We start from the raw sequence: 23,025 nt of genomic DNA on the forward strand, positions 1-23,025 counted from the left end.
TATTCCCTTTATTTCTAGATTAATTTTGATTGTGAGGAGTTGTATGCTGATTGCAAACCTCTCGTGCCTCTCGTGAGTTCAAAAAGATTTCTCAATATACAATTTCCCAGTTGAAAATTTTCGAAGAGGAAGAGAACCCCACCGATCCAGGTAAATTATAAAAAAGTGATTTTTCATATTATTAAAACTTCTTTTCACAAAAATATGTGATTAAAAAATATTATTAAAGAATGTTATATTTTATATTATATTTAATTTAAATTATGTAGAAGTATAAAATATCACAAAAATATCCTCACGGTTGTATAAAATATCTTAAAATCAAAATATCAAAATTATAATTTATTTTTTTTATTAATAAAACAAAAACTGTGATGGACTGTAAATAAACTTTATAAAAAATTGTGATTAAAAAATAAAAAAAATAATGTTATATCATATTTAATGTAAATCTGTACAAAAATTCTTCTATTAAAAATATTTATCAGATATATAAAATCCGTGTTTCATTTATTTTATTTCGATAAGGATATGGATTTCGATATGGGAGCATTTAAAAAAATCGTTATATTTGAAAAAAGTGGAGGAAAATTCACACTTTTATTGGTGTTAAACGAACACATATTTTCTTGAGATGGTGTGATACAAAATCCACAATGGTGTTCCAACAACGCTAAATTTGGTGTTAATAATTGGTGTAAAATTGGTGTACTCAGAAACCCAAAGCCGGTGTTGGTTGCTTATTTGGTACCAATTGGTGTATTCTGAACACCGAATTGGGGTTAGTTGATTTTGGGGTTGAGGTTGGTGTGTCCGGCAACACCAATTGGAGTTGTCATTCCACTAAAATTTCTCTGTGTGTAATTAGAAATTTTTGAAGCGCTCGAGTAGCTTGTAAAAAAATAAAATATCCGTTTTGTGACTTTTTGCCCCAGTCTCTCCTACTTTATATTAGAGTTTTATGATTTCGAGGGACTTTAATACATGAACTTTTAATGCTGAAAATTTACTGGTCAAAAAATCCAGAAATTTTTATCACAACATTCTCTTTTTCATGTATCTTTTTACCTAACTCATTTAGGTTCTTCCGGTTATTCCGGTCCTGTAATTTTTAATACATTCAATAACGCTGAAATAATTTATATACTCTTTGGGACTCTCTTTCAAATTATTCATGGAATTATCGAGCGTCATTTCTGGTTCCAGAAATAGTTGGCCAAAAATGACGTTGCAAAAAGTGACTTCCTGAACATAGATGGTCCGATAGTCCAGATTTTAAAATCTAATGATCCAAAAGCTTTCCAACAATAATTTGCTCGCCTAATTGTTTCATTATAAACTGAAATATGCCCCTCCAAACTTTATGCCTTTACCACTGTGATAGTATTTAAACTCATCTAATACTGTAACTTCCTGATCTTTCTCTAAAATCTGTAATTTCATTCAAATCTGACAAGTCGAAATGAATTCAACTCTGAAAAAATTCATACAAAAGTATACTTTATCGTCTTTTTATATCTTTCGCATTCTTCAAGAAATCACGAATTCCGTGCAATGAATCAATCTCAAATTGAGATCGAATGGATGTGAATTATTCTTCATTCGAATGTGATCAATTGTTGTAGCAATTTGTCCCTCATGGAGGTCATTTTCTTATTTCTTTCTCAACGTTATTTTTCTGCTTCCTTGGAAAATTTTTCACATTGACTATTTGGAAAAGAAAAATGGGAAATTAATTTCCTGTATGATATCACAAGTGATTTTCCTCAAGCGTTTTAATATGTTTTCCTTTTTTTCACTACTTGTATGTTGAGGTTTTTTTTTTTGGTATTTCGTGCCTCTTTGACGGCAGAGAATTTAAGCACTAAAGTGCCAATTTACACATAACTCAAAGTACATTATATTGATGTGATAATGATGGTCTGTGAATGCTTATCAATTTGGTGCGAATGTGTTGGAAATGAAGTATAGTTTGGATTTTTCCTCATTTTTGTTTTTCTCTATCTTAACTTCTTTTTTTGCTGTTTTTCCTCGTAATCTGATGTCTACGTCATTTGTAGTACAAACAGTGAAAATGCACACACCCCTTAAACCATAATTTCAGTATCCTTCAATGTCGATACACTTGAAAATGCTATTGCAAAAAGAACTATTGTGATAAATGCGATTTGGGTTGTGGGAGCAGTGATTCTTTAGTTGGGAATCAAATTTGTAACCCATCTCGAATAGGGCGAATAGGGTGTTCGTCCTGTAATGAATATTATGAATTTTAAACAATTACTAAAACCAGAAAGAAATTTATATACTGTAACAAATCAGCTTCTGCTATCATACAAATTGCACTAATGTAAGGTATCACGTTCAATATCCCTTTTCAAGTTTTAATAGAGAATCCTTTCATTTATAATAGCCTAATTTTTGAAAAGAATTCGTTGAGTTAGAATTATCTATTTTGTAGTTGAATTTTCAAAAACCTCGAACTTGTAATAGGGTGTGTTTGTGGACGGTGTTAGCCAAAATTCCAAACGTCAAAAGTCCACAAATCCAAAATCCTGAAAAGCTTATTTTTCGAATATTTCGAATGGTTTGAAATACCGAAAAATCAAAATCTGGTCTTGAAAGGATCAAAATCCTGAATGGGTAAAAATCTATTCAAATCATAAATTCTTTTAAATAAAATCGAAAATGCCAAGATGATTCGTAACTTATTAATTTTTCTTTGCCAAGAATATTTCTTTTTGTTTTACATTTTCAGGGTTTTGGCTTTCGGTATTTCGGCCGATCCAGGATTTACCCCTTTCGGAATTTTTCTCCATTGATTTTGATTTTCGAAATTTTAGCCCTTTCGATATTTTTACATTCAGGAAAGTTTTCGAGATTTTAACTTTCGTGGTTTTGATCGGGACTCGTACAAGGAATTTGTGACAGATTTGTTAAACAAACATTGTCGACATATAGCGTACGAAAGAAATCAAAAGGTCTATTTACAAAAACAAAACTTAAGTACTACGTTTCGAAAAAGGTTGTACGATTTTCAAGTACAGTGGAAAGTTTAAGAAAAGCCTCAGACGGGCTTCTAATATAACGAAAAATCGACTTAGAATATAAACTTATTTTTAGATTTTTATAGAAGTCAGAGGCCCAATTTTTGAAACTCTCACTCGCACCCGCGAGCTCTTTAGTGGCCGAGAGAAATCCACTCGCACACCCCGTAGATTCAAATCCTTCTGTAACGACTTCTTTATAACATAAAGTTCTCGTTGCTCGTACTCAAGAATTTCCGGGGTGTGCAAGTAAATTTCTCTCGGCGACTAAAGAGCTCGCGGGTGCGAGTGAGAATTTCAAAAATTGGCCCTCAGTTCTTCTATAAAGTTGTAATGCTCATAATTTTGATCTGACGAGGTTATTTCTCTTACTACAAAGGGATACAAAGGAGAGTGTTCGTAGGGAGAGTGAGTTATGCCGAAAATAGACACAGGCTGATCCTCGAGAATGCTCAACTCGAAATTTTTGGCAGTAAAAGATCAGTCCAAACAATCAGACACTGAAGATTTAGGATTAAGGATTAGCGTTTTTTGCGTAAATTTCTATTAAATGTGCTGACTATGATTGCTGAATTACTTCTTAAGTGAAACATCAGGGCATTTTTCATACAGTCAGGAGCACTCTGACCTTCCCATTACTCATATCTTAATGAATTTTAAGATTTTTCAACATTGCGTACCATACTGTCCATGTTTTTTTTCACGCAATTGACATTTCGAAGAGTACCAAAAAACACCCAAACTGAAGTTTTATATTTTTGCCACTGGCGTTGACGTCGCTAATCCTCGTAAATTTTAATAGATTTCTTGTATTGACACTAATCCTCATTTTTCGAGCTGATCCCTGTGTCTATTTTGGGCTCAAATATACCCAGGATCCTCAGGATGATCCTCGAAAACATTAGCCTATAAAATAGCCTGTAAAATTGACCTGTAAAGATTTATATCAAACTCGATCAAACTCATATCGATTAGATGTCCCTTGCATTAATTTCCTTTACAAATATTAAAAACCGATTTTCGAAAGTTCGAACTTATATTTTCAAAGATTCCTACAATTCAGTAAACAGATTTAAAAGAAAAATGTACTGCAATGTCTTAATAAACTGAACATGTACCGAACTACGGTCGTCCGAACGGATTGATTTTAACAGCTATTGTTTTCGGAATTAGGCATGATCATAATGTATTATAATACGAGTTCGATCAAAGTGGTTTTACCAAACAGCAGCATTACAATAGCCGTGATTATTAATAAAGCAAAGCTAAAAAAAGCATTTTTATTTGAGTTGTACTTTACGTTGAGATATTGTCGTAGCCACAGAATTTCGCATTGGTGGAATTTCTTTGATTAGATAAAACTGTTAGCATTGACATATTTTTTCTTTCAATCATTCCCACTCTGTGAAAATCTTTCATTTCTTTTGCCATATATCTATAATATATTTCTTATCGTCATCGTGGCTCAAGAAGCTACCCATCACTTGACTGACTCGAAAAGTGGATGAGAATATGAGAAGATGGAAGAGACCACGGAAGGTGGAAGGTAGTGTGGGAATAGCCGTGGGGCTGATGATGGAGAGGAGATGTGAAATTGTGACGTGTAACACATGAGTGGAATATATAGAATGAGGAATAATACAAAGGGAGTGGAGGAGATGAACAACGAAATATCCCCATTATTTTATTATATTTTTTTTCTTTCTTTTTTTCTTGGCTCAATACGCCCACCCTTGAGGTTCCATCTTCGATTTCATCTAATGAATTGACTTTGCTTTCTTTTTTTGAGCCATTGACTTCTCGTCTCAAGAGTAAATTGATGATAAATTTAACATGGTTTTAAGTTACAATGTCATGCTCTCTCCATACTTTTGATTATCAAAGTTATTTAGCTTTATTTACTGCTTCCAAGACGATAATTGGATTTAAAAGTTGAAACACCTGAGTTATTTATCTTTGCACAAAGTACCCAGTACATTGTTAGAAAATCGGTTGAATTTAATGCATGTACTTTAAAGAGAAGTAAACATACATAAATATTCTCCCCCTCTACATATAATCTACATTCTTCTTCTCTAGGGGGTGATATTTTAATAGTCTTGGGGACCTGAAGCTTTTAGAAAAAATACATTTCTCTATTTATTTGTAAATCCCAACTCAAACAGTAGGAGATGCATAACTTAGGGTCTCAGTAAATTTGAAATGATCCTTCCAATAATTCTTAATTTTGAACATGACAATTTCCAAACGTTTACATCCGCAATTACCCTAAACATTCGAAGATCGATTTCGAAAACCAAAGAAAAGAAATTTTTACTATACTAGTTTCGACCGTATCGTGGCTATTTCTTTTTCGGATTTCGAAGCGTCTTGCGGAGCATTGAATGACGGACACCTGGAATTCCAGACTTCCGGTCCGGACCTCCGTATACCGGGACTTCCGGACACCTGAACTTTCGAACTTCCAGACTTTCGGACGCCCGCACTTCCGAACAACTGGATTTGATTTACTTAATGTATGCAAGAAATATGGCGTTTTATCATTAATCTATATTTTTCTACAAGGATTTACCTAGGTGTTCAAATTTCATTCAATTTCAATTTCAAGTAGGTTCAATGTTATAAAAGATACAACAAAGTATTTAAGATTATGAATTAATGAAGTTACAAAAGTGATTCAAAATTCTCTTTCAAACCATGCCGAAGGTATTTTAAAGGAAGTACATGTATCTTTATTGTCTAGATTAAATGCTTTGTTGAAGACTTTTTGATATGATTTTTCATATTTGCAATATTTTTATAAATGTTTTTTATTAATTTCCATGACTTTCTGAATAGCCGACGTAGGGCGAGGACGGACTATTTTGAGATACGATTTTTGTTTGCAAATTTCTTAAGGAAGGTGGGCTTAACAATTATTTTACTTAGCTCCCCAATTGTTTTGTAGAGCTAAATTATATTACCTTAAAGCATAGTTTCCTTTAGAAATATTTATGCTAAAAAATCATACATCAATACAGCCCCACAGGTCAAATTAATGCTTTTAATTGACAGATTTAGACATTGAAGGATAGTTATTTTAAGGTAGTCGGTAACTTCGACTCAGCTTTGAAAATAATTTTCATTGATCTTCAAAAGGGGTGGGGCAAAGCGTCTCAGGCTTTGCGGAATGCTCGAACTCGTGACTTCGATGCTATACCGCTAAAGTACTTTCGCATCATTTACCGTTTACCGGTTCCCAACCAATTTGAACTGATTCATAAATCACTAAAAAGATCCCCCAAAATAGTTTTAAAAGTAATAGAATTGATTTTCAGATAAAAATTAGTTATTAATATGAATTGGTTCATTACCGGTTCAAAACCGATTGGAACCGATTCCAAGATTTGTTGATAAAATTGGTCTCCGGGGGGTGCAAGGTGGAAATTTGGGGGGGGGAGGTGAAAAATCGAGAGATTATATATACTGCTCTCTCCGTGGAGTTCGAGCAGTAAAAGAATTTCGAAAAATATCATAACTTCGAGTGAAGTTTTAATCGAATGGCACAAATTCATTCAAATTGTGTTTTTTTAAGAAATCTAATTTAAGTGTTATAAAATAGGTACATTTTACTGCTCGAACTCAAATAGAGAGCAGTTATAATAATCGTCTTTAGTTTCAACTTGTCACCGTCCTGAAGCTTAAACGGTAAAAGATATCGACTTTCGGTCTTCGATGACAAAAAAAAAACAATATCTCCGGGCGTTTTTTCTTTCCCGCTCCCCCCTTAATTCTCTCCAAAACCATGTATTTTTGGTTTTCTTTTTTTAAATTAGCCCAAGCTTTTTCACCCATGTTTTTTGGGAGTGCTCGAAAACGCGTCGTGCGATTTTTTTTTTCATTTTTGGATATGTTTTAGATTTAGAGGTAGTCCAGGTGAACATTTCGTCACAACATACCTATGACCGGAAAATTCGCCATTTTGAATTATTAAAGGTCAAAGGTCAATTACTTTGAAGGGCTCATTTTTGAACTGATTTGTTTGAATTTGGTTTTTTGGAGAGGTATTGAATTTTCGAACCCAGCTGCATTGGTCTTTATCGGTAATGAATCGGTTAAGTACGGATTTTTTTTTTTGGATTTTCAAATGCTTTTGTGATTTATGAATCAATTTCATTTCTTGTAGACCAGTAAGCGCCAAAAGATCATGCGAAAAACTAATTCAGCGAGAGCTCTATCTCGTGTGTTCGAGCATTCCGCAAAGCTGGAACACTTTACCATCAACTGTAACTGTACCAAGCAACTGTAACTAACTTTACAAATTCTATGAGCAACCCCAAAGATGGTTAAGAAAATTGACGATGTGCACTTCATTTCGAGTTGATTTGAATTCTGAAACACTATGCCCATGATGGGTTATGTGGGTATTGATAAATTTGCTGAAGATTGAATTTAAACCCAAAAGACCCACTTGTGGCATTTTCTTGGCAATCGATTGCCAAGTGAATTGTTTCTTAACAACTATTTTCAATAATGATTTTCCTCATAAAAATATTAAGTGCTCCCGAAAAAAGTCATAACTTTTTTTTTACAGATTTCATAAAGTACATTAAATGATTCAGCAAAAAATTGCGTCTGACGTGAAAAGATTAAATAATAAAATTTCAAGGATACTCAAGGACACAGTTGAAGTGGATAATAAAAGTTTATCAACATGAAGGGTGAAAATTCTCGTAAGAGATATCAAAATAATTTTAGTGTCTCCTTGAGTAATTCTTCTCATTCTTTTTCTTCTTATTAATTAATCTCAGCATATGAATGTCATAAATATTATTCACCACAAGAACTTGAATATTTATAGGTGAAGATTGATTAAATTATGTATTGATTGTCATGATTGGTGCTAATTGGGGAGATTTCCATGAGCGATAATGCTGCACGATAAATTGTAGTGAATTATTTTTATGGATTTATCGGGGATTTTGCTATCTAACAAATACCCCAAAGGAGATATCAGTATTGCTGGGTTAAATTAGTTATGTGTTTTGGTAAACTACATATAAATCTTTACAACCTTTTTCCATTGATTACATTTCACATTGTATTGTGCAGATTAGAGAAACTCCTGTGGGTGGCTTCTTCAACCACCCGCAAATCGGAGTTTCAGGCAAGTACGACAATTCTGCAGCATAAAACTTTTGTCACTCTTGCTTACAATTGATTTCTTTTTATTGTTTTACTGCCTTGGAAATGTGCTGACGATGGGATTGTACTTGACGTGATGGGATCCCATTCAAAGGACACTGAAAGAATTTATGCCTAACAAGTTATTAAGAGTAGATAGGGCTGTTTGGCTGTTAAGTCTTAGACCTACATTGTATAAAAAGCTAATGAATAGTGTAACTTCATACTTGTTAGGCAAGGTCTTATGTATTCGATGTAAAGAGTAAGCAAGTTTGGTTGGTTTTACTGATTCTTGTTTTCACCAAGAAATTCTTTGTATTTTCATAGTATTTTTAAGTAATTTATGTATTTGTTCAAATTTATTATGAACAAATAAACGTAAAAAAGCGATGAAAATAATAAAATTTCATCAAATGCTCATATTCTTCACATCAGTCAATGCTATGCTTCGTCATTACGGTAACACGGTAAAAAGATGATAACACGCATTAATAAGCTTTATTTTACACAAAAGTTCGACCACCTAAGTTAGCACCTAAATTTGACGTTTTGAATTCGAATTTCTAGAAAAATGATGTCATGCTGTTCGATTGTCCGATAGAGGCTAAACAGTTAAAGATTGGGACTTGAGGTATTCGGGGAGATCTGTAGAAGTCTAATTTCGTATCATTAATATGACCTTTACTTTCTCACACCGTTCTCGATTCATGTTTGACTGATATACGGAAATACCTTTGAATCATTCGTAATAAAGATTTTTCAAGGTCAAAGGCTGATAAAGCACTCTAGAAAAGAGTATTTCTTAGCTAATTGGGATAAGTACGAACTAATAAAAAAAAAAGAAGTTAAAGAAGTTCTAGGCAAATGTAGAGGAATGTAGGCAGTCGTCGCACATTTTTTCGTGCTTCATATTCAGGACTTTTTCTGACTAAACTATAAAATGGGCAGTGAATTGCACTACACCAAAAAGTTCTCTGATCTTTTAGGTTTCTATGTATGCCTAGTTCACTATCACAGAATTGTTGGTTTTTCCTGGACAGGAAAATGAAAAAAAAATATGACGATTTGTGCGATTCTTGCCCCCCGGGGGCAGCGTTCACACGATGGGGGTTTCGGTTTGTCATTGCTTTTTTTTCTCGAAATAAATTTTATCTATAATTAAAAATTATTTTCCGATTGTTATACTGTACCCTCGTGAACCCGCGGAAACTATCACTGGCACTAAAAGAAGATCTTTAAAACACCTTTTTCACATTTTCTGGAGCACTGTTTTTTCTTCCAAATTAATATCGAAAAATCGACTATGATCATGTTCACACGGTTCACACTGTCAATAACCGTTATCTCATGGAGATGGGAAGAAAAATATACGCCTGTCGAAGAGGACATGACCACGAATGTCTCACTGTGGCTTATGAGGCTTCAGTGAGGTTATGATTTTCAAGCTGGAGTTGTCTGATGGATGTGCGAACGCTCACACATTCAGTGTTTGAAACCACACACAGTGTAGTACTTGCGAATTTTCCGCCCCCGTGAAAATAATTTCCCTCCGATGCAAAAAATTATTACGTAAATATCATCTCAAGTATCCTCTTCATCCACTGTGTAAGTGATTTTTTTTTAGAAATGAGTTTAACTATGAGAAATCAAATGAAATGTGCGCCATCAAAATTACCCATTTTGGGCCAATTTTCTATTTTTGATCCTAGCACCTAGGAAAGAAGGACTTGGCTGTCTATTTTTACAATGAAGATAAGGTTCATAAATACTTAACTTATGGCTAAGAAATGCGGAACCAACTCTTTGGAAATAAAGAGAAAATTCGCATCGTTCGAAAGCTCACACGTGCGAAGCCTGCCTACATTCGCCTAGGCATGGTTCCTACTGAGTGAACCTTCAAACGATGCGAATTTTCTCTTTGTTTGCAATTAGTTGGTTTATGATTTCTCACCACTTTTCCTGAGGTTAATAATTGTGTGTCTTAATATGTCTAAGAGATAAACGAACTACTTCTTTGCAACCAAAGAGAAATTTCGCATCGTTTGAAGGTTCACTGTGTGCAAACCATGCCTACATTCCCCTATATTCTAAATGCTTACAAATCTAACATTTTAAAATTAAAGATTTATAAGAAAATATGGACTGGCTTTCAAAGCTCTATTTATTTATTATACGCAATTTTCTTAGAACTTCAGCAGCAAATACTGATAAAACGTAATCCCTGGAGTTTCGTGGAAGGAACGATAATAATACAATATTAAGGATATATTAAGGATTATATGTCGTTTTTCTGTTGAGTTTTGTCCAATAAAATCTTGAGGACATTCCAAACATAAGGGAAGAATGCTAACAATCTCGCTCACCTTTGTATTGATGAAGTCACATGCTCTGTCTTTGAGTGATTTGAGATTAAGTGTTGGTATTGCCACAGTCACGGTGTCACGTAAATTGCCAAATTGAAAAAGAAATGTAATTTCGGGATCCTCCATTTTTCCCAGATGTTTCCTTGTGCTTCTCTGTGGCGATTGTCCCTTCCTGCCTTTGAGCCACACGTTGATTGGCTTGAGAGTTCCTCGTGTTGAAGCTTCTGTTTTAATCCAAGTTAGAGTCAGCTTCCAGATCTTCCCATGGAAAAGAGACAAAAAGCAGACGTGGGACGTGAAATTTAATGTGATTAATGTGTTGTATGTTGTATATGAAAATCAATTAAACTAATTGATACCTAATGCAATTAGAGGTGGTAGAAAGGAAAATTCACCTGGATGTGTGTGAGAGCATAAATTTTCAACGTAAAATAATTCTATTCTTCTCTCTCTTTTTCTCTCGAGTGTAAAATGCTGGGGATTTTACATGGGCGAGGTGTGGTACAGTAGAGTGGGGCAGTTTTGAATTTCGAACTGGAGATAGTTTAATAAAAGGATTATCAGCAGAAGTAAAATTTACCCCTAACTAGAAATATCTAGATCAAATTAACATAAGCAAAAGGTAGTTTTTATATTACTCAAGAAGTAATTTGTATGTCGAAAAATTAAGATTTCGTTATATATTTCTTATAACATACTTTATTATGCTAATCCTTTAAGCATATAAAAGACATTTTAAATTGGTGAAACATATCTGAGTATTTGAAAATCAATAGGGTAAATTAAGCTAATTCAAAACCTGTTGCAAATGGAAACTTTTCACTACTCCAAATGGAAACATCATTTTTTCCCTTTAATGCAGCATTAAATTTTTATTTGTATATTTTTTTATACTTCAGTTTCATTATTAAATTAGGACATTTACCCTACATGGCCTAAAAACTGTTTTTTTTTGTATAAAAGTTTAAGCTGACCTACTAAGGCACAATTTAATAGCTAGTCTTAAGTCACACAAATCCTAAAAAATAGGTCATATTCGATAAAAAAAAAATTTGAAAAATATGTAATGTTCGAATCCAGAGTCTGTGCAAAGCCTGGAAGCCTTCTACTACACTTAAATTTATAATTTATTAATCGTTCTTAAAGTTAGAAAAATATTTTTAATTTTTTTATGGTTATGGTTTGTAGTTGTTTTTTGATGCTCCAATATATTTTTGAGTTTAAATTTTTACTTTCCTTGACTGAACTTCTTTCTTGGCCTAAGATCGTCTTCAAACTAGAGGTTTAGCCTAGTTTCCGAAGGTCTCAAAATCCTAATTAGCAACCAATTTAATTTGTTGTTTTGATTCTAGTAGATTAATACCCCTTAATAGTCCATCTCTAAGGAAAAAATTTCCAAAAATTTTCGACTGATAAGAAATCAGAGAAGTTAAGCCTTATGGCTAAGTCTTAGGTCTGAAGCCCGTATTATTCCTCTTGTGATTTATTTTCGTCTTTTTTATCTCTATTAAAACTACCTCTAATAAATTAATTTTAATCCTTCTCAAAGATCAATATTAAATGTGTTCTTTTTGAACCTCGTCTGACTCTCTAAACTTAAACTTCCCTTCACTCTTTTCAATATGCAGTTAAATATAAGAAAAATCCTTAAATCATTTATAATGATAGGGTTTTATCAACCAATTTCAATTTTTGATGTTCTTTCTTTTCTCAAGAAATTTAAATTTAAATTTAATTTTGTTTTTCAATTTCTATGTTTAAGTTTTCTAAATTTAAGTAAATATTTTATAAATAATTCGAATATTGTGGATGACAATATTATTAGGTCTTATTTTGTTTTTTTTTTTTTTATATTAATTTCCTTATGAGTTATTTTAAATTAAAATAAACAATCCTTGGCTACAGAAAACTGTTTATTAACTTTGAGTAAAACCCCCCTTCACACGTTTTAAAAATTTCAAGTAACATTTTCAAAATCAATTTAGAATCAACTAGTTTTAGATAGGAAAGAGTGGGGCAGTTTTAAGCATGCATGACTTTTTAAAATACAAAATTGTTAAATGTACCTTATTTTTTCAATTAGTCAATACTCAAGAGAAACTAGCTAGATTTAGTTAGTTTGAATTGTGGTTCATTACCACATGAGTCTTGAAAGAAGTCTTTAGTTGTTTAAAACTGCCCCACTCTCACCTGCCTTATTATTACTAATAACCAATTAAAACGATCGCAGAGATGATACATTATTACGTAATTGAAATGATTTAGAAGCTGCAGGAAATAAGATATCCTGCAGATTTAGGAGATAATAATGTAGTTGAGCTCTCACAAAAATATAGTGCGCAGAGTGAGATCAAAACTGCCCCCTTATGCGGTTTTATAAAATCAATTTTAGAACTCAAACTGTAAATTGTACAAAGTGAACGATTTTGGTAGGCAGACGGAATTATTGCTTCAGTAACGAAGGTTTTAGTCCATTCCTCTTAGTATGGAAAATTCGCAAAACTTAAGACTTCCGCTGCCTAAACTGCCCCACCTTTCTCTACTTGATGTAAAATTCAACATGAGAAACTGAGAGAAAGAATTTCATTGAATTTTTCTCTCCCTCTACATTTCTTCTATTTCTGTCTGTTTGTGATTACAAATAATTTTTCTACTGCTTTTTTCTCATATAGATTTTTCCATCATCACTAACAAATATCTTGCATGTGTTTGGCAGTGCTTTTTTTTTGCAAAAGAGCAAATGAGAGGCAATTGAAGAGGGTGGGAAGTGGGTATTAGCAATCATGACTCTCTGAATACGATAGTGTCCTTGACTCATGGTGTTATTTAATTGTTTTAGATGATGAAAAACATTTTCTACAGTTTTTTTTTGCACTCTCCTCTCCCATACATCTCTACACAATATCTTGTCCGATTTGTTGTTCACCTCACTCTTTCACACTATAATCATACCTGTTGGACAATAAAAATGAGCAACTCATTGATTTTTCCCATTTTCGCACAATTTTTCATCAGCCCCACCGCAATTTGTGTCGTGAATGATGTAAAGGCTTTTGTCATGAATTTAAAATTAATTACCGGTCTCTATAGTTTACTCACTCTTCTCACCTCGATATTTTCGTTGTTTTTGTGCATTGGTAAATAGATCAACGCTATAACTAAAACAGTTAGAGATATCGGTAAGAAATGTTCTATTTGATTATTGGGTGTTTGATTGAATTTCTGGAGCTCATTTTTGCCATGGAAGAGTTTTATGCAAGAATGCACAAAAAATATATTGATCTCTCGGTGATGTTAATTTAATGTGTGTCAAAAGAATAGCGGCTAATATGCTAAATTTCAATTTGAATTTTGACGTGTAACAAGTTCTAGTTCATTAAAAATTCCTTGTTCAAAATGTTTTGATAGACAAGATCGTTATGCAAACACGACAGTTATCATGTTCAAATTTGAAGTTTAATGTTAATTGAACTGTCAGAAAAATGTCAAAATGTTATGCGTTAAACGAAAATACCGCTACAAAGAAAATTCCAAACGATTTACAGTAGAAAACATCGCTTAGTTACTGATAATGCTGAATATCAGTTTCTTGACATCAAATGAAATGTCGTCATAGAACAAACACAATGTGATTATTTTAGGCCTCATTAGTAAGAATTTAATGGTAGGCTCTTATTAAGAACTGAATTTTTTCACGTACGTTAAGACCTCTACACATTGGAAACTATTTTCATCAAAAAATACATTTTTGATAGAATTTTGACATTTCCACCTACAGTACTGCAGGCAATGTCCTTCAAAAAAGCAATTTTTGATGAAAATTGCTACCAATGTGTAGAGTCCTTTAATGCCAGACGAATGAAGCTGTCAAATGCACATGACACATTTTAATTTTACTTCCGAACATTAATCAAACGGAAGAAGTTTCAAGAATGGTGATACGTTTTATTTAACTAGCGGTTACAATATAACACCTTCACTGAGAGAAATCCGAAAAAGTTAAAATAACATTCCGAAAATGTTAATTTTACCCTGCAGTATTGATCCAAAATCGGTGTAAATATTACCCTTTTCAGGTGTATTAGGAGTTAAAATTACCTTTTCATGTTAATTTCACACTTAAAAAGGTGTAATATTAACATTAAAAAATGTTGATATATTTTTACACCTAAGAACTGTTAAGTTCTGAGGAAAAAAGTTAATCGCACCCTCTTTTTCTCTCAGTGTTAGACAAGCGTTACGTGGTTATTATTAAATTTCTATTAAAAAAAATTATTAAAATTATTTAAATTAAAGTATTATCTAAATTATCTAAAAATTATCTAAATTATTTAAATTACTTATCTTAACATCGTGGATAGACCTCAATATTATCACATGAATAGTAATTTTCATTGAAGATACTTAATAATACTAAAAACATTCTCTAAAATGTGTAAAATCATTCCTTAATCTCCAACTTTGGCCCAAACATACGACTTTTTTGGACCAGAAGGTGTAGAATTTATGGGTTAATTAAACAAAATATTCTACTATTGTGTTAAATTTATCAATTATATAGTACAAACATAAAATAATACCCCTTTATATAAAAATTTCACATTTTAATTGATTTTCTTCGGACTCCGATAGAGTCACCGAATCCAATGGAGTCAAAAGGTCCGGAAATAATTAGTTGACTCTATCGAGGTCCCACTGTATTTGGTAAGGGGTATTTTTGGGAACTTCTTATTAGCAAGGTATGGAAGATAAGCTTTAATTCATGCTTACTTGGTCAGATAGATTAATTGTGTCATATTTAAGTGTTAACGTCAAATAAACTACTATAAAAACAGAATCAACATTAGGATTACAGAAAATATGTAGGGTGAAAGGAACGTCTATTGACACTTTAAGAACTCGTGTCAGCACCTATTGACGTCCTACTCTGTACCATTTGGGATATGAAATTTGAACATATCTGTTTATAGTAAAAGGTATATTACAGAAAAAAAGTTATATTACTTATATTTTACTAGATACATTAAAAAATTTTCAACATTTTGACAAAAGTGTCAATAGGGGTTCCCTGTCGAACAGACGTTCATCCGACCCTACCGTAGATGAAGGTACCGAGAGCGACTGTCACCCTGTTTTTCGATAGCTTTTCTGTAATTCTAGCACTAGATTGTCGTCGCTGATCCTTACCACCAAATCTGATCGGAAAATATCATCCCTAAGTGCTATTAAAGAAAAGCCTACGAACAGCAGTATGGAAAAGTCACCCCTGCAGGGAAAAATCTACCGCATCTACGGTACAATAAGTCAGACTATATTATCAGACTATATTGTGCATAGAAATGCTACGGCTTTAACTAAGACACGGCTTAACGTAATTATAATCCAAATAACAATTAAACTGAATTCGCTTCAACTTCTTACTAAGCCGTTCCTTGGCTAAATAAATAAGTCTGTTTAAATTGTGATAGCATAACTTGTAGTTGGTTTCTGAAAATATAGTGGTTTCTATCAATAAGGAAAAAAATAATTTACAAAATTATTTGTCTGAAAATTTTTAATGATGTTAAAATGACTTTATTTTACATATAAATTTAAATTACGTATTTCAAAGTATTCTATAATGTCAATCGTTTTAAAGCCAATGGCCCTTAAATCATTATAAACAACTAAGGCTTGTTTTTCGGGTTTCTACGCAAAATGAAAATGTGTGTAATGTTTTCCACTGACCCAACTCTTAAGATACTTTGAGACGTAGAGCCTTTTGCGAAAATTGCCAAAATTATTTTCCTTTAGCACATGCCATTAAGCAATAAATTATTGTTATTCTGAAAGCTTTCCCTCGTTGGGAGACGAATTTTTGGCTGAGTGTGAGAAGGAGTAAAGGGCTCTGGGTAAGAAACATGAGCAAATCGCGAAAATTCTCACTTGGTCTCTTCTTCTTTTATGCTCATCCACTTTCAATAATAAAGTCAGAGGGATGTCCGTGTAAAGGATGCTCAGCTAAAAGAACGGGAGAAAATTAATGATTTTTTTTCATTATTTCTTTCATTTTTTTGTTTCTTCTTTTGTATTTCCGTTTGGGTTAGAATAAAAAAAAAGAAGAAAGAGACTATGGACTGTTGTAAGAAGGAAAAAATATCTGTGGAGGGGAAATGAAATATTTTCATTTTTTCCATAATTCTTTTCTGTTGTACTTATGTTGGCACTGATGATGTTGTTGTATATATAAAGAAAATGATTCCGTGCCAAGAATAAATATCGCTGGAGAAAAGAGATGAAGAGTGAACGACAGGGAACTTTTTTTTTAAAGAAAAAGGGGTTGTCAAGCGAAATAGCTTCTTGGTGTACTCGGTATACTCATACCCCTATGTTCAATGTTAATGTCCTGAAAATTGGTTTCGCGTTAAATGTTTTGATACATAAAATGCTTTATCAGTCTAAATTTTGAATACAAGTATCGTATTAAAGAAGTTTAGCATTCTGGCGTATTGCGTCAATCTTTCTTTAATGTTCATGGCTTTATGACCGATAACATTTGAAAATCTACCGAAAAGAAAGTTCAAATTTTGTTCAAAATATCAACTAGCGTTACGTATACTGTTAGAACCCATTTTAAATTTCTTTTCTTCCAAAGACTTTTTCGTTTGATGCAAATAATCCTAATGGATCAAGTTTTTTTTCACGTTTGACCTTGATTATCTATAAGTAGAAAATAGAGGTCTTTATTCGCATACATACGAAACGTTCACCTATTCAGGGGTGACATGATACCATATTTTCGATACTATCGACTGTTGATTCTGCAAAATTTAAACGATAGCTACCATTCCTATGAACTAATATAGATGTTCATCAACAGTTTCATTCTTTTAAAAACGTCGCTATCAATGGTCCAAGAATTCGCAAAAAGTCGACATTCACTTAATCCAACAGATATAGATTTAACGATACTATCGATTCGATAGTGTCGACAAGTTATCATTCCTCCCCAGCTTCTGAAACATAATCGAGATTCAAAAACTTTAATTTATTTTCGAGATAAATAAACTACAAGAAAACTTGAAGTTATATCACAGACATAGAATCGGTATGTTCACAGTCGGTGTTTGATTCTCCAAAAGTGTCTTGGCTAAAAGGTGAACAGTTTTTTCTTTGTACAAAATGTTGTTGAGGTTCGAAAAATTCAGGCAAAATTTCGAGTTTTCAATTACAAAAATAACACAGCAAAAAGCTGTGAAATAAAAAAAAGTAAAAGTATTTTTCGGGTTTCATCAAACTGAATGTGCATTGAAAGAATTACATCTACAATAAGCTTACACAACTTTTAACTAAGTTTTTGATTATCTAACATAACCTCACTTTTAAGTTTTTTTCACGTGAAAGTCTCATGGAACCAAGTAAAAAAAGCTAGGCTTGAGTGTCATGAAAACATGTTTATGAAAAGTTCTAAAAAAAGATAATAAGACGTTTTATTCTTTGTACAAACGATTTCATCAAGTAGATTAGAGTTCCGTCTAAACAATGACGTTTCACTTTTAGTGTCCGGTGCAAAGTTTACGATCAAAATGGGCTGTTCAATAGTGACGTGAATTCTGTGCAAAGGCATAAACTTGATTGAGCCTTCGCCTAAATCAATAATTTTCCACCAGAATAAATTCTGAGGAATTTCTCCGACTCCAAGATGTGGGATTATGAACCTAAAGTAAGAGATTTTTTTTGCCAAAGTTTAAGATTAGGTTCGGTTCGTAGGGTAGTTAGAAAAAATCACATAACTTGGACATCATTTTTATGCCAACCTTCAAAGCCTTCCCGCCTTGGTTTTATTTCTGTAATAAAAAACATTTTCATTTTTCACTTCATTATAGCAAATAATATGCATCCGATTTCATGCTAAGTTTAAATCATTTATTGATTAAAATTGAAATTTTCCGGCTTTCAGTTAAAAGCATATAGCACATACCGTAGATGTAGTTGACTTCGCCTCCGGGGGTGGCTTTGCCACTCCCTGCGTCCCTGTTTTTAGTAAGCTCTTCTTTGATTCTAGCACTTAATGCCGGCTTCAGACCTGAGGTTTAGGCCAGTTCCCGAAGGTTTCAAATTTCAAAATAGTAACCAATTTTATTGATTTTTCAGAATTAACCAGATCATTTATCTATAATTATATTCAATCCTAAGTCATATTTTCCGAAAAAATCTTGTATGACAAGAAATAAGAGAAGTTAAGCCATACGGCTGAGCCTTAAAGGCAGAATCACATTTACAGTAAAATGCTCACCGTATTTCATTCATTTACGTATTTTCATTGCAATTCTTACGATTAATTTCGCTTACAGTTTTCTTTGCTCACCGTTTATCTAATTTTCGTTTTATTTCTTCAATGTTTTAAAATTATTTTCACCTAGTGTTACCGGGTATGACATAAGGTAATACGATAATGGAAAATTTGCGTAAGAATTGCAATGAAAATGCGTAAATTAACTAAATCAATCAAGTTGATCAATGCTAAAGTTTAGTTAAACAAATGCTGAAGTTAAAGAAAAAATTACGAACAGCATGGGGGCAAGACCATGCCCGGAGGATAGAGTATAGACGAATATCCCGAAAACTTCATGGCGATAACTTTATCTGTTTGGCGTTTATAACTTAGAATTTACAGTTGAACAAGTACATAATAATTAATAATATTGCTCGCATAACATGTCATAGAGGATCTAGGTCTTACCGCAAAGAGATGGCCTAGTTATCCAGGAAGTCCCTTATCCAGGGATGGGGTTATCACTCCCAAGCATGCTTCTCAGAATAAAGGTGTTCGATTTGGATGCAATTCGAGCACCTTTAATGCCAGAGAAATTCCTGGTGGCCAAAAGGGGATTCGATCGCTGGGCACCTGCATCATAGAGCAAGTACTCTACCACTTGACCCATACCATTACGTAATTTTCGCAAGACTTCAAAATTTGAAATGTCTACCAACAACTAATCCCTTTAGACGGGTCTGAGGAATCAAAAGCTGTTTATAATTAAAATCGATGGATGATATTGCTGTGTCTTTGAGTTTGAGCAATAAAATAAGAAAGAATCTCCTATGGAGACGAGGATGTAATGTGAGGGAGAGAAAATTTGGTATTAAGTCGGTCAGTGGAAGAAAAAAATGTGTTTGAGAGATGATGAAAATTTAGAAATTTCCCAGGGGATTTTCTTTTTGTAAATAAATAATTCTAACTTTTTACTCTTTACACGGCTCTTTTCCCACTTTTCTGGTACTTCGTACGCTCTCTTTGAGTGGTTTTTAGCTTCTTGAGTATATCTCTGACCCCTCTTGAAACTTAAAGAGTGGATGAAGAAGGACAGTAATTTCTCAACGAGGATATCTTCAATGATGCTAAAGTGATTTTTTTCAATGGAAGGATTTTCAATGAAAACTCTTGTAGTTTTCCCCCTTCCAATTTTATCTTATATAGTGAATGATGGATGGAAAAATAAGCAAAGAGAGAGCCGGTATAGCCTGTTGTGTATGTTTCTCTCCAATATCTTATTCTCTGAGTCTAAAACACCTTTGGACATAACACATACTTTTGCCAATTGGAATCTCACAATGCTGACGCACTGAACTGAATTATTGAATGGTAAGGTCATCAAACATACATTAAAATATATTGTTTAAAAATGGTTAAAGAGAGGAAGAGAGATAAAAGAGCGAAAAAGTGCTTCTTGTTTCACTTTGCTTGTTTCGCTGGCATGATATTTAAAAGTAATATCCCGTTACCTTTCTTTGGAAGTAAATGACATGACGAAGAAGCAACAAATTCTCTAATGTACTTCCTCACAGACGAAGAATAAAATCACTTCTCTCTCTTTCTCTCTCTGTCGTTTTCTGTGCCATCTCCCATAAGGAGGTCACACTGAGTGGAATTTGATGAAAAACCACATACAGTGGGTGGCAAAAGTCTAGACACAATAGTACAATTGAGATCATAATTTGGTCGGTGGTGTGGAGAAGAGACCTTTTATCACGAAGGCATTCAAAAGAACCAACTGTTGAATACAGTTTCCAGAAGATCTGTATGAATTTTTCATAACAATCTTTTTATTTGGGGCTCATTGAAAGTGAGAACTTCAAGGGCATGTTATTGACTAAAAAAATGCTTCTTGTTTGGTTATGAGATGCTGCAGTTCGATTAGCATATGTGTTAGAAAATATTGTTAATTTAACATTATAAATTAGATTTTTAATATATTTTCTAATGTGGTCTTCATGAAATTTAATATGTCCCAATTAGGCTCAAACATTATCAAGATAAAATGGTTTAGATTAATTTGACAATTGTCAACCCAGTCAACGGGGCTGTGGACAGTTTACTGAGACAGAGTTAGAGGATAAATGGGGTAAATGGAATTTTTAGTTCCCCATTTTCCATTAAAAACTTGTCATATTTTTTAATCGTGTTTATTATGATCCTCATCAGGCATTGTTATCAGGATATAGGGTAAAGTGATATAAGTTGGACATAGTGTTACAAATTGGACAATAAGATAAGATAAGATTTTGTCAGGGGTCAGTTCTCCATTTCGGATATTCCGATGCATCCAGGCCACTAATTGGGCCCCTTATGCTTCCCCACTCCTATTCTATCTTATCCCCCGATACGGGTAGCCGCTCTATATCACAGCTCTATGGACAATCAGTGTGATAGTGACATTGTCCTCGTAATTTTAAAAAGTTATTAAACCGGTCAATTTGACCGGGTTTTGGTAGGTTTAGTGTTAAATTGATTGAACTTACTGTTTTTCGAACTTTCTATTTTTCGAAAATTTGCTTAATAAATATTATCGAATAATTAAATCGTTTCCGAACGAGTAAATTCGTAGCTTTTTTCACTCAAAACTTATTTTCCAATTTTTAGTAGGTTTACGAGGCTTACCATGGATTGTGACTTAAAAATAAACTTCTTGGATAAACTAATAAACCATGTAAAATAATATTGAAGCGAAATGACTTTTTAATAGTCCTCAGTACTATAATTAGGTGAATAATTTTGTAAATAGTAGAGAAAAACATTTATGAAATTTATTTATTTGTATCTGTTTATTTACAATTTTAGTGACAATTAGTTGAAAAGTTGGGTTTTTATTTAAATAATACTTATTTATGAATTGGAATGTTTTGTTTCGGATAATAGTTTTATTTTTTACATAAAAAGTCGAATAATTAAATCATCAAAATCGTTCTTGCTTTTCTTTTATCTTTTATCTAATTTAAAGTTATATGTACATAGGTCTCCTATCGTAATATGCTTGTCCCGACAAGTTCCCTTGAGGGAACTGTAAAGTTCTTCTCTAGAATGAGCGTTCTAGAGATAGAAAACGGCGTCTTATCCAAAACTTAATGGCGTTTCAGTCTATTTTTGTTTATGTTATTTCATTTTTTTAATCTTATGTAAGTATACTTTCTTTGGATAATTCAAATGCATCATACAATACTAAATAGTAATAATGGGGACCGGTGAGCGTCGGGAAAAATAATAACAATAATAATGCTGGTACAACATTCCATGAAGGAACTAGGCCTTCCCACAAGGGGATTTCTAGACATGCAATATTATTTTTTCTTGTACGGGATAGGGTTGTCAGTCCCATGCCCGTGGAATCAAGTGCAGTGAAGCTCACTGGATGCAATCCGAACACCTTTAACACCAGAAAAATTCCTGGTGACCTAAAGGGGATTCGAGCCCGGGACACTTGCATCATAGAGCGAGTACTCTACCACTTGACCCATTAAGTGCCCGTTGAACAATTGAACAATTCGAATAGCCTGAATTGTTGTTGTTTTCTTAATACGATTGACCCGTGGAACCGGTGCCGTCCAAAATTTCGAGTCTTATGTTTACGTAAACACTATATTGTGTTATGGATTTTTGATTTTCGTAATTTACTGTGGTCAGCTATGACTTTTACGATCATTCCATGCTTTCGTAGCCTCAAAAATCCAATAGAGCCTCTAACAAGAAAGTTCTACATTTTCTCCAATTTTTCATACTTTCATTTATCCAAACTTGGAAAATTAATTATCAAGACACTAACTAATTACTGACATTACACTAAAATGTTGTTATTTTTGAAATACTCGAAATGAATTTCAGTTTATAACTATAAATGAAAGTGATTCTATTTTTTTAGCCGAGCAGAACATCACTTTAGATGCATTCTAAGTAAAAATACAGACCTTTTGCGGCCAGTACTGTACTTTTTCTACGTAAGGCAATTACTGTAACATTTCTTAATTAATTTTTTTTAAACATACTAGATAAAAGTTACCAAAAGTTAAAAAACTCAAGTTTCAAGGAGTGATTCTATTTTATTGGCTGCCACTGTATGCTTAAATGTTGTATCCCAAAGGGTATGAAATTAGGATGACAACAGGTCCTTACACGAGGACTTAAAGTACCAATAGGGTTC

General features: G+C 33.0%; 2 protein-coding genes across 5 annotated transcripts in view; one reads left to right on the forward strand and one right to left on the reverse strand.

Annotated features, from left to right (window-relative positions):
- The window catches only part of LOC129799524 (NADP-dependent malic enzyme), a 150,910-nt gene that overhangs the window by 31,199 nt on the left and 96,686 nt on the right, over window positions 1–23,025 (forward strand). The gene's annotated exons all lie outside the window — the stretch shown is intronic.
- LOC129799522 (serine/threonine-protein kinase D3) overlaps window positions 1–23,025 on the reverse strand; it is a 47,221-nt gene that overhangs the window by 19,963 nt on the left and 4,233 nt on the right. For all 4 annotated transcript variants that reach the window (XM_055843477.1, XM_055843474.1, XM_055843475.1 and 1 more), the window contains one exon: window positions 10,571–10,828. In XM_055843477.1, the coding sequence (XP_055699452.1) occupies window positions 10,571–10,696 (126 nt within the window). In that variant the 5' untranslated portion in view covers window positions 10,697–10,828. The remainder of the gene's footprint in view (window positions 1–10,570; window positions 10,829–23,025) is intronic.

The sequence above is a fragment of the Phlebotomus papatasi genome, chromosome 1 (assembly GCF_024763615.1).
Source record: "Phlebotomus papatasi isolate M1 chromosome 1, Ppap_2.1, whole genome shotgun sequence".
In the NCBI taxonomy this organism is placed as follows: Eukaryota; Metazoa; Arthropoda; class Insecta; order Diptera; family Psychodidae; genus Phlebotomus; species Phlebotomus papatasi.